The sequence below is a fragment of the Paroedura picta genome, chromosome 4, assembly GCF_049243985.1.
Source record: "Paroedura picta isolate Pp20150507F chromosome 4, Ppicta_v3.0, whole genome shotgun sequence".
Classification (NCBI taxonomy): Eukaryota; Metazoa; Chordata; class Lepidosauria; order Squamata; family Gekkonidae; genus Paroedura; species Paroedura picta.
Window position 1 is genome coordinate 92,096,934 of NC_135372.1, and position 12,179 is coordinate 92,109,112.

Genomic DNA, 12,179 nt, shown 5'->3' on the forward strand with positions numbered 1-12,179 from the left:
GGGTGGTGAGTGCAATCACAGAAGGCAGAGTCACATGCACACATAGAGGGAGTTCCAGTGCAACAGAAGACAAGAGGAATAATTTAAGAAAATACACTGGAAAAGAGAAGTGAGAGAGTAAGGCCCATTATGCACGGCCGCCGAAACGGCGATTTCGGGTCACATGGAAAACGCGGAGGGGGAAGACGTGACGCACACCGGTTATGCATGGGGCGGGGCGCGGTGGCGGCAAAACCCAGAGTAACCGATTATGCACGCGGCGATCCGGGCGCCGCTTCTGGTTGCGCCCCGGTCACCCGGAAGCTGCGCTTTCTTCCGCGTTTCACTGACGCAGCTTTTTCGACGGCATGCACCGAAGCTGCGGCCAGTTGCAGTCGGCTCCGTGCGTTATCAGTGATTTTAGTCGCCGCCATTCCACCCCGAATGTGCGTTATTCCCCCCGTGCATAATGGGTCTGAATGAAACCAACATTATGGTAGCAGCTACAGGCATTCAGGTACTATTATTTTAATTTGCACAGCCAATCAGAAGCTCCTCTGGGCAATTGCTCCACTTGGCCTCACTCACTTCCTCAAAAAAAAAAACCTTGGGTGGAACCAGGAAGAGTATCCATGGATACTATGACTCCCATGGGCACCATGTTTGGGGACCCAATTTAGCCCTCTTGCAAGTACATGTGTCATGGTACACTTTTTAAAAAAGTAAACTTAGTATTCAATGGGGAAGCAAGAAACATGCACACTCACAGACATCTATGTATTCACAACAGGAGGGGGTAGATGTTAAGAGAGGGAAATTTAAAATAGCTCCAATAAAAAGATTCGCTAAAGTTTCACAGAAAGGCTAAAAGGCTATTGAGACACATTTATACCAATTATACATTACAACCTTAGCCATTTTCACATGAGTTATCTGTTCCAGGTTCAATGATACATTGCGGGAAAGATACATTATCAACAGGGAACTTTTGTTTATCTCCTGGAGTTTCCTCCAACTTTTCTCTCTCCCTCTGCTGCAAACTTTTGGGAAGGATCATTGTAAAACCTGAATGACTGCTATGTGAATATGAAAACTGAGATATTTCACTCTCACATGGCAGTCACTCCCTCTGCCACTGGGAGGCTTTGGGGTTTTTTAATGAAATTGGCAATTCAATATCATTATTATATTGATATAACGGTACAGCGATCTGGGCAACAGGTTTTCTCAATTACCAGCTTTCATGCAGAAAGAAAAAGTAAGTCTCTAGCACTGAAGCCTTCAGTTGCACAGACATAAGGGGGCGGGGGATGCACATCATTGCAACAGAAAGCACTGGAGACTTTTTAAAAATGAAAGCTGAGAATTTAGAGAAGTGGTTACACATATTATAACAATGCTCAGGTACAGATTTTTTTTTAACTATTAAAAAAAAAACCCTGGCTTGGGCTAAATAGCCACTGTGGGAGGGACTGGGAAGAAGAGTGGAATCCTGCTGTGTGGAAGCCCCACAGCCACTGTGCTGCAGTGGTAACCCCATGAGCAAAGGGGAAACCACACAACCTCTCCATGTATGAAAACCACCCTCACCTGTAAAGGCCAGAAGGGGCATTCTAGTACTTCCAAGCTTGACAAACTAAGCTAGCATCCCTCATATTCCACAAATTCCCCCCTCAAGCCTATATGGCACACACTTATTGGCACAGGGTATACAATATCCTCAAATGATCCACAATAAAACTCAGGGAAACAGGTAGAAAGTTTTTCACTTTACTGGGTCTTATTTCTAAATGGCCACTCGGCACAAAACAATGTTATTCTTTCAGTGAGAGAATCTCCTAACCAGATGTGCTGCAGGTTTTTCCGGACTCCAACTTAGCCACACATTTTAGTCACTAGGAGAGCATTTTATAGAAGGGAAACAGAAGCCAAGACAATTTTGTTAGCAACTAAAGGGTTTTATTAACTGGTATCTTAGAATCTTAAGTTTCTTGGCTATTACAGGTGCTGCATGATGCAGGTATCGTCATTGATATTATGGCATATATTATCATCCACCACCAGCTGTGCCGTGCTCAGGGCCACCCCTACTTTTTTTCATTGGACCACTTGGCAATCCTCCAGAAAATGGGCGTTTTCATGAAACGACTGGACTTCATGTAGGCAGAAATGTTCTCCAAGGCCTGCAGAGAAAATCATCAGAAGGATCTTTCTTACCAGTTATTTAACACAGAAATAGTCTGACTGGTGGAGAACATTGAATGGCAACTAAATAATCAGGAATGCTATGAAAACATTTAAACCAGCTTTTACATGGGATCAAAGGGCCCAAAAATGGGTGTGTGGGAGTGGATCCATACTTAGGGGTCTGCATATGATAGTGTACCTAGCTGCATGCTTGTATAAAGTACCCTGGTATCCAGACTTTAGCTACCATCATTCTATCCTTGGAAGTTTTCCTACTGGGTACTACAAGAATCTTTATAGAAAGCAGTCACAGAAATAGCTGGGTTAGACACCCTCTACAGAGCATTGTTTCTCAAATGAGTCCAGAGGACTCTGGGGATCCTCCAGGGAATCCATGAATTCTTTTTAAGGATAAAGGATAATTCCACCTTTCCCCCATCTGGCTAATATAAAAAGCATTTTCTAGAAATGGCGAAAGGGATCCCCTACTTCAGGGGAAAAGAACAAAATTGTTTTGACTAGACACACTTTTGTTGGCAGGGTGATGTCTCTGCTTTTTAGGATGCTGTCTAAATAAAGCAGCACCAATGTGGAGTGGAGCTTCAGCAATAATACGGCTGACCCCTTTCTCAAGCACATTCTAGGTTTTGTGCCACTCCTACCAGTACCTCATAGCTCCAGATGCATTTTTCATATAAGCCTCTTCCAGTTATGTTTTCTCACACATATGGGGAGAGCTGACTACATGCAGTCCTTCCAATGTGAGTGTTTGCCTGCACATTTTTCATGTCCAGTACATGCATGCATACCAGAACCCTCCAGGGAGAATGGGGGATTATGAGTAGCACATTTTTCCTGTGGGTGTGTTAAAATATAAAGAGTGCAAGAGTTCACAGTGTGGAGGGAATGCTTTTCTGCGGGGAGATCTTTTTCCTCATTAATAACAAAAACTAGTGCAGGAACTCACATCACCCTGGAGAGGGAAAGCATACAGTCACTGAAAAAAAATTCAGCAAAATAGCAGATATCTTAAGCTTTGTGAAGAGAAGAAAGCACACAAGTAATATGAGTCGAAAATGGGCAAGACCTTTGATTAATACTTTCAGTTCCAATGCTTTCTCCTTTACAGTGAAACTAAAACTGGCCAGAGCTAATCCAACATCTCTCAAACCCCATATCTCTAAAAGCTACTGCAACCACTTAATGAGACATATTTCTGCTTAAGCTATTTGCCTAGAATTCAACAACGTTGGGACGTGGGTTTTCTTCCTGCTTCCCAACTGAATTGTGGTGCAGGCACAGCAGCAACAGGATACCAAAAAAAGCTTTTCCCCATGTGGAAAACTAAGTCAGCATCTTCCACTGAAAAGACACTGCTTCAGGAGGTAGGGGGACTCCTGGTCTTTTAATAAGATGAATAGTTGCCAAACAATAGATCACCATATAGGACTGCCAACAACCTGGAGGGAAAATGTTCTATGTCTTTAACAGAGGCTTAAAGATATTTTATTTACCAGGTAATGTTACTTAGTTCTATGCTACAAACAGCTTAATCTACCCATACCTACACATTAAAGGGACAGGACATTTTTCTCTTCAGGTTGTTGGCAACTGTCACTGTAGAAAGATCTCTTCAGGTTGAAGTTAGTTTCCTTCAGTGTTTTGACTACGTATTGGTGTGCCCCCCTCTTTTTCTTACTCTCATCAGTCCCACAATGATCATTACTTGATAGCCATGCATGATTACTGTAAAGTTCACCTCAAAGCGGTCAAGAAAACCCTTCAGATTTGGGAACTTATCCAAACATTTTGGTTCAAACATTTGTTGCTGATCCAAGATGTCATATGCAAGAAAATCCACATAGGTGAGCTGAAAAACAAAACACAAAATGTTTTTTTTTTTGCCATGCTTTGTACTGAACCAACAAACTGCAGAGATCTTAGTCTCTCTATCACATAGCACTGAGGTACCTTTTTTCCTGCAAACCATTTCCTATCCCCCAAAAACTGTGAGAATAGCTTCAGTTTTGCTGGTAGTTGCTCCAGGAACTCGGGCTTCAGTTTTTCCTGCAAAAAGGGAGATTGTTGAGTCATGGATAAGCTCTCTTCCAGCTAAGCTCATGTGCAACCTTGAATTGATTTGAACAGTTAACTCCCCATTGTGAGCCACCTGTTTTTGCTGAATCTAAAAACAGAATGTTTCTCCTCCTCCTCCTCAGTCCCAGGGCAGTAGAAAAGATTCTTTATTAATCCTTATATATTTGCTGCCTTCCTATATTCTCATTCCACGTTAAACCTGGCTGTTTGCTAGATCATATGCTAAACCCCCGATCCAAACCAGTTTGCAAGGCGGACACAAACCAACGCACAAAATCTGGGCTGTAGCATATTCTTGCAAAAGCCATGCGGAAATCCATGATATGGTTCTCAAGCATATCCACTCTGATAATTTCATCTTCACTCTCACCACCTGTGACAACACAACACAGAGAGAGTTTAATAACTTAACTCTGATCAGCCCCCTCCCATTTGAGCTGGCATCCAAGAAGCAAAAATACTCACACATGTTGTGTTTGCGGGCAATGTACCGAATGATGGCATTGCTCTGTGTGATCTTTGTCTCACCATCGATCAGATAGGGGAGCTAGGGCGAGATGAAGGGGGATTAATAATGAGGAATGTTTCAGTGATGTCATCACCCACTCATCTTCCATCTTACTAAGGCAAACTGTAGCCACATAGGGAAATGCCGTGAACTACCTGGAATATGACAGCTGAAGGTTTTTGTCCCATTAGAAATAACGTGCTCTGAATCTGGATGGCCCAGGCTAGCATGATTATATCAGATCTTGGAATCTAAGCAGGGTTAGATAGGAGACCCCCCAGGAACTTGAGAGTTACTATGCAGAGGGGGGCAATGGCAAACCATCTCTAATTGTCTTTTGCCTTGAAAACCCCATGAAGAGTTGCTGGAAGCTGGCTGTCCCTTGACAGCACTTTCTGCCACTACCTGTCCTGCTGAAGATGCTCAGCCCTTTGCAGCTAGCTCTCTCTGCACTCCAGCATGAAGTGAGCACTGTCAAGCTCACGGCTGCACCTGTTTTTCCTTCCACTCTCACTTGGCCACTGGGTTTTTGGGGTGGCAGTTTCTTCTTGAGGCCAAGCACAATTGAACATGCTCAGATGGATGCCTTTTCAAGAGCATGGGCCCTTCCTCATTCTTCCCAAAGTGAACAGTAGCAAATGATCCCTCCTATCAACCCATAGCAACATACTGGAGGTTGCACTACAGCTGAGATAACATACGTTTGGAAAGTCCAAGCCCAGATTATTCTTCACATTTGTCCATGCACTTGTGTCAAAATCAGGAGCTGTAAAGTACAGATTTGCACAATCAAGGACAAATCCACATTCCGCAGCCACTTCTGTATCTGCAGAGTCTTACTTGCCCCTCCTTAACCAACTTCCCCCATATCTTAAGACAGGGGTCCCCAATCTGGTGCCCATGGGCATTAGAGTAGTCACTTAAAAAAAAAAGTGTATGCAGTCAGGTGGAAATCCCAATAGGACTTCTGACTAGCCAAAGAAATCTGATTATCTGTGCAGATTAAAATAACATGGTTTCAGGAGCAGCTGCCACCACAATACCAGTTCTTTCATATACTCTTCTTTCCCTGTGTATATTTTTTTAATTCTCCTGTCCCCTGCACTTGAGCCTCCTCTGTGTGGTGGCTCTGCATCCTTTGATGGGCTTTTTGTAGTTGACTTTCTCCTATGGCATCCATTTTGTGTTTTACCCACCATTATGTATCCAAATTCCAAAAGTGTTCGCAAACTCAAAATGGTTGGGGACCCCTACCTTAGGTGAATTCTTAAGGCATTATTAACATTTATGGTTGCACCCTAGAAAAGAAAGATTTTTTTTCATTTTTAATAATTATTTTTATGAAAGTGTTTTATAGAAACAAGAAAAAGGGGTGGGGGAGAAAAGGGTCAAAGAACGGACAACAAATCTCCCACCAGATTATAAACTGTACATCAAATTCTGATTATACCATAAATACATTTAACTTTAAGATTACAACAAAAATTCTACATTTGCTTTCTTTATTCTTCAAAACCATAGATCATCCAGACATTTTTTCTTTTTCCTGCAAGAAGTCAATAAAAGGTTTCCAGCATGTCATAAAAGAAGTAATTGTCTTTTCTCTAACCAATGCTGTAAATTTGGCCATTTCAGCTAATTCTAACAACTTTAAGATCCAGTCTTCTGTCATAGGCATATTTATAATTATTCAGTTCTGAGCAAGACAGTCTGGCAGCCTTTATCATATACAGAAACAAAGTACCATGATTTTTTTTCAAGATCATTATCAGTGGAGCCCAAAAATAATGCTTCTGGTCTCATTTGTATACCCTCCCCCCAATTACAGTGAAATTTTCCACAATAGCCTCCACTATGAATATGGCTCTTCCATCCTCCCCCCTTCTTAATTCCTTAGGGAATGTGTTTAGTTCTCACTGACCCATTGTTTGAGGGGTTTGGGGCAGAAAGCAAAGACAAAAATTGTTAGAATAATCTTTTCTAAAAGTGTGAAGAATGTTCAAAGATTTTAGTATACAACAGCCTTGCAATGGTAGACTAGTATTATTGTCATCATAATGCATCTATGGGCTGAGTCAAGGAAATGTAGCTAGCCTACAGCTTTCTTGGAAAAAAAATCATGGTAAAGAGAAGCCCTGGACAAAAGGCTTCCTGGTTCATATCTCAATTTCTTCCCCACTATACCACACAAGGGCAGAAGTTCAGATAATGCTTTCTTACCTTTAAAAGGCTGAGATGGCAAAAAAACTATCCACAGGCAAGATTCCTTACCTTCCCCACAACTATACTGCTTGTCCTCATAGGCCGTTCCTGTGTGTTCCAACAGCAGTCGTATTGCATGGGCAAGCTGCAGGCGGAGGTTGAAGAACATGAGTGGCACATTACATCAGCTCTAGCCCAAAGTCACTGAATCCATTCAGAGACTGAGGGAGGAATAAGTTTGCTGCTCTCATGGCTTTGTAAAGTAGCATGGGGGAAGTCTCCCTTGCTGGAGGCTTAAATCCCATTATCTTTTTTTCAAGGTCCTGCTCCAGTTGGGCTGGTGGTGTTATCCCATCACAACAAAAAATGTTATTGGTATACTGCAATGTGATTTGACACCCCTTGCTGCAGGAGAAATATGCTGCATGTTCTTTTTAAAGAACAGTCCATAGCTGGCACATCTTTCAAAGAAAACAATAAATAAAAGAAGGATAATACTTTAAATGGGAGCATTGAGCATGGGGTTGGACTAGATGGCCTGCATGGGCCCTCCCAACTACGATACTATGAAATATATATACTGCTTGGCACTGTTTAAAAACAGCTTCTCAAACTCTGCATATCTGAAAATATTATAAGCATTTCTTTTACCATTTAGGTTAGTTAGTATTTCATTTAAATAAAACACTAAAAGTGATGGGTGAAAGGAATGGGGAATACAGCAAGCAGGACTGGAGAGAGGAGGGACAAAGTTCACATTGTAAATGCATTTGTAAATATATTTTTTCCTGCATGACTTTAAGCCCAGATAAGGAAAGAAGGCAGGTATCCAGATTAAGCACTTTCCTAGTACATGAAGAAATATATATTTGCCTTTATGGCAGGGATGTGATTTGATTAAGGGCTTCATGAATCACAGCTCATTTCCCACACAAGAGCCATTAACAGCAAAATGAGCACCCTGTGCCTTATGCAAAGATCCACAACCAGGGATTTCACCCAGGAGCAGGTGCAGTGCATGTGCCCAGAGGGGAGCAACGGAAATGCTGTGGGAAACTTGTATTCAGGTCTCAGTACTGGATTAAAAATGTGAGTTTAGAAAACTTCTGCTCCTCCTCCCCTCATGATTTTAACTCTCTTTTTAATACCCATTTGTTATGCATGCAACATGTTTTTGCCTAGACATGTCTTGATTTCAAAGTTCCTGATTACATGTCGCATATCAAAGCAGTAGGTAAGGACATTGGCAGCACTTTGATTGGCTGCTTAGTCTCCACGCGGGTCCAGTTCCAGGTTTTGATGCCCCCTGGGCCATCCCTCCTATCCCCACTTCAAACACCCCCATTCACTCCTGCCTTCCTGCCCCTGCCCCCCACCCACACACCCCATCTGCATCCTCCCCTGTCTGCTCATGACCCTTCCCACAGCCACCTGCATGCCATTGGGAGGTGTGTGTAGCAGGGAGTGCCACTGCTGTGACCGACACCATCTGCAGGTTCTGCAGGTGCTGCTGGCAGTCCACGTAGCTAAGAGCATAGGAGGTAAAGTGCTTGCAAGCAAGTGGATGAGAGACAGGTACACAGGCAAGTGGCAGCGGAGGTGCATGGTCACAAGCTGGTGGCAATGGGCCCTGGCACATGTCCTGCCAAGTATGTGCCAAAGTGCCACTGATAAATAGCTAGGTGTGCATTTCCACTGAGCTAACTCAAGCAGATATTCTCAAGGAAGTTTACAAAGTGAAATGAAGAAGAAGAATAGTTGGTTCTTATATGCCGCTTTTCTCTATCCGAAGGAGGCTCAAAGCAGCTTACATTTGCCTTCCCTTTCCTTTCCCCACAACAGACACCCTGTGAGGTGGGTGAGGCTGAGAGAGCCCTGATATCACTGCTTAGTCAGAACAGTTTTATCAGGGCTGTGGCGAGCCCAAGGTCACCCAGCTGGGTGCATGTGGGGGAGCGCAGAATCAAACCCAGCTCACCAGATTAGAAGTCCACGCTCCTAACCACTACACCAAATTGGCTCTTGAGTGTACACAATAGAATGACCTGTAGGATGCATGGCCAATTCAATTCCCCTCTAATCCAGGACTCCAGTCCTACAAGGAGGCACTAGAGCCTGTTCCAGAAAACAACAGTGTAACACACTGAAGACTCACTGATGTCTCATCTGTCCTGAGTACTTTTTGCAAAGCAATATTTTTCTTACTTCCCCCCAGCATCATGGTTCATTTATTATATTAATTTTTCACAAAATTTATATCCCTGCCATTATCCTGCCCTTGTGCCCTAACAAGGACTGCCAAGGCAGCTAACAATTTTTAAAACATACATGATAAAGCACATTATAAAACCATTAAAATTACCCCTCTCCCAAATATACTTCATTAAAACAACTTTTTAAGGGTTTTTTTTAAGCTGAATTAAAACACACAAAATATAAGACATTAGTTAGGGAAGAAGGATCATTGAGAGAATGCCAAATGAAAGAAAAAATGTCTTCACCTGGTGGCAGAAGACAACAACAGGAGGGGACAAATGAATTGCACTGGGAAGAGAGTTCCAGAGTTTGGTGCCATGACCAAGAAGGCCCTCTCCTGGGTAACCACTTGCCTAATTCCAGATGATGGGGGTGCAATCATGAAGGCTTTCAGGTATGTTGGCCAAAAACCATATACAGCTTTGAATGTCAAGATCAGCACCTTGAATTGGGGCCCCAAAACAAACTGGAAGCCAAGACTGGAGTGCTATGGTCCCCACAACCCACTCCTCAGCATTCCGGTTGCAGCATTCTGTATCAGTTGAAAAAATTTCCAAACACTTTTCAAGGCCAGACCCATGTAGAGTGCATTGCAGCAATCTAAACTAGATGTAACCAGGGTGTGCACCACAGTGGCTGTGTCTTTTCTGCCTGTGAAAGTTGGTGGCCATCTACGCAGTTGAGGCTGGCAAAAAGCACTCTTTGTTCACCTCCAAGTGGCTTCCCCACCTTTTCTCTGATCTTTCTCAAACCTGCTTTGCGTCAATATTTTGGGAAAGATTGCAGTGAAACCTGGATAGCTGCTGTGTGGGCCCCAGTGACAGCCATTCTTCCTGACCCTGTTCCCACACCAGCCACTTCCCCTCTAGGTCCTTTAAAAAAATGGTACTAAAATATTGCTATATCACTATACTGTGGTAACAATAGGCATGGCAGGTTCTCTGAACTCTCTACATTCATTTTAAAAAGTAAGTCTCTATTCTCTGGGAAAATCTGAGGAAAAGGCATATCTTTGCAACCAAAGTATTACAGACTAAATTGGAAAATGATGAAAACAGGAAATTCAGAGAACCTGCTGCACCTGCTGCTATAGCAATATGGTTGTCTAGTACCTAGCAGCCTGGGCAGGGGAGGCTTGGTCTCTTCCAGATTGGGTCAGCCTATATTCAAGTTGCGAAATTTCTGGAGGTGACGCCTGATGAAGGCAATAGGAGGGGCCTCAGCAGGGTACAATGCCTTGCAAACTTTGCAAAGTGCCCATTTTGGGAACGAATCTGTGTAATCGGGAGATTAGCTGTAATTCTTAGATTGCTCCTGGCTCCACCTGGATGCTGGCAACCTTAGAGCAAGGAAACTTGCCATGTGGAAGGCCTCCTGCTACTGTTGGATAACTGCAACCACACCAGCAAAGGGGGAAACCCCAACATCTGGTCATCCTGTGGAATGACCACATCCCTTGTCACCACCAGTGTCAGTGGGCTTGGTCAAATCCCCCAGGCCCAGTGGCAAGGCATGGAGAGACCAAGTCCTCCGCCCTCTATTGCCCTACTGGGCAAAGTTTCAGTGGTCACCATTTGCCACAACAAGCCTCAGCCCGGTTCTGGGAGCCTGGCAGAGAAGGCTCGGCGCGAGGGCAAGGGAGGGCTTACCCCGCGGATGTCCCAGTAGCCCAGAATGATTCCCATGGTGGCCCTGCTCCGCCGTGCTCGGCTGGCTGAAGAAGACGCGTTTGCCGCTGCCCAGCCCAAAAAGGGAGTCGGGAGTCAGGGCGGGCTCTCCGGCGAATCTTTTAAACAAGCCTGGCCCTTCGGAGGCCTGCGAGACCGCCCCGCGGGACCGGCCCCCGCCCCCTCCTCGTCGGCTCCGCCAAAACTCTCCGCCTCTTCGAGGCTTTCTCGCCCTTTCGCCCCAACGGACTCTGTCACGACAGCCTCGCTTGCCAGGGGCCGGCGGACGGGCGGTCAGACTGCAAAGGTCGCCCTCCGCGGTGCTCTGGGACTTCCCAGAAGGGAACGAGGCCAGCTAAAAGTGCCTCCTGCAGCGAAAGGGGGAGGGGAGGGGAGAGGGAGCAGTCGCCCCGGGCCTCGGAAGCCCGTTTCTCTTGCCCATGCAAAGGCGAGGAAGACCCTCAATCCACACGGACACTGTGGCCCGAAGACGGCCTTCTTCCTGGATACTGAGCATAGCGCCTACGTGCCCGGTCGGAGCAGTAGCTGGCCAGAATTTCTAACTATCATCTTAAAAAGGAGCGGGGGACCAATACCGCAGCGGCAAACTTTTTTGCCGAGGTACCGAAAAACTCCCTACGTGTGGCGTAGAAGAAGAAGAAGAAGAAGGAATGGAGGCCAGCCCCTTGAAAATAGTTGATCGGATATCTCTCAGCTGCCGAAAACAATGCACAGGTCTCTTCAGAAGTTGAAAACGTAGGAGAAACATGAGAATAATGAAGGATAATTTCCATTGAGACAGTAAGGAAAGAGTCAATAGAGGGTTATCTAGTGAGATTTTCCAGATTCTTTCTCCTCCAGCTGAAGTATTCCTTTCAGTAACACCCAGAGGGTTCAGTTTCAGGAACCTGAAAGACTGGACAGAGCAGAAAACCAGAAGAGGTCAGAAGGCACTTTCCCCTGTAAAGTTACACTCTTAGAGGCCAACTGAATCCCAGGAAACCTCACATTTAAGAAATACATGTAGAATAGCACATACTATCCTGTTGTTGTTTCTTCTTAGCTAAGAATATAACACGGTTGCTAACTGTTGTTTGGGACATGCCTGGAGATTTGGGGGTAATGCCTGGATAGGGCTGACTTTGGGGAGGACAGAGATCTCAGCAGTGCTGTGATGTCATAGAGTCCACCATCCAAAGCTGCCATGTCCGCCAGGAGAAGTGGTCTCTGCAGTATGGAGAGTGGTCGGGATTCTAAGAGAACTCCTGGTCCCACCTTAAAGT

At 44.6% G+C, this 12,179-nt stretch overlaps 1 protein-coding gene across 2 annotated transcripts; it reads right to left on the reverse strand.

Annotated features, from left to right (window-relative positions):
- Nucleotides 1-1,916: 1,916 nt before the first annotated feature.
- LOC143835850 (glutathione S-transferase Mu 1-like) lies at nt 1,917-11,138 on the reverse strand. 2 transcript variants are annotated; one of them, XM_077334194.1, is made up of 8 exons: nt 10,879-11,138; nt 7,043-7,118; nt 5,473-5,537; nt 4,729-4,810; nt 4,536-4,636; nt 4,138-4,233; nt 3,926-4,036; nt 1,917-2,162 (listed from the first exon to the last, which is right to left on the reverse strand). In XM_077334194.1, exons 1-8 carry the CDS (start codon nt 10,912-10,914, stop codon nt 2,067-2,069), a joined length of 663 nt encoding a protein of 220 aa, XP_077190309.1. In that variant the 5' UTR covers nt 10,915-11,138; the 3' UTR covers nt 1,917-2,066. The 2 variants fall into 2 exon arrangements, with proteins under 2 accessions (XP_077190309.1, XP_077190307.1); XM_077334192.1 differs by having other exon boundaries at nt 6,992-7,118.
- Nucleotides 11,139-12,179: the final 1,041 nt, after the last annotated feature.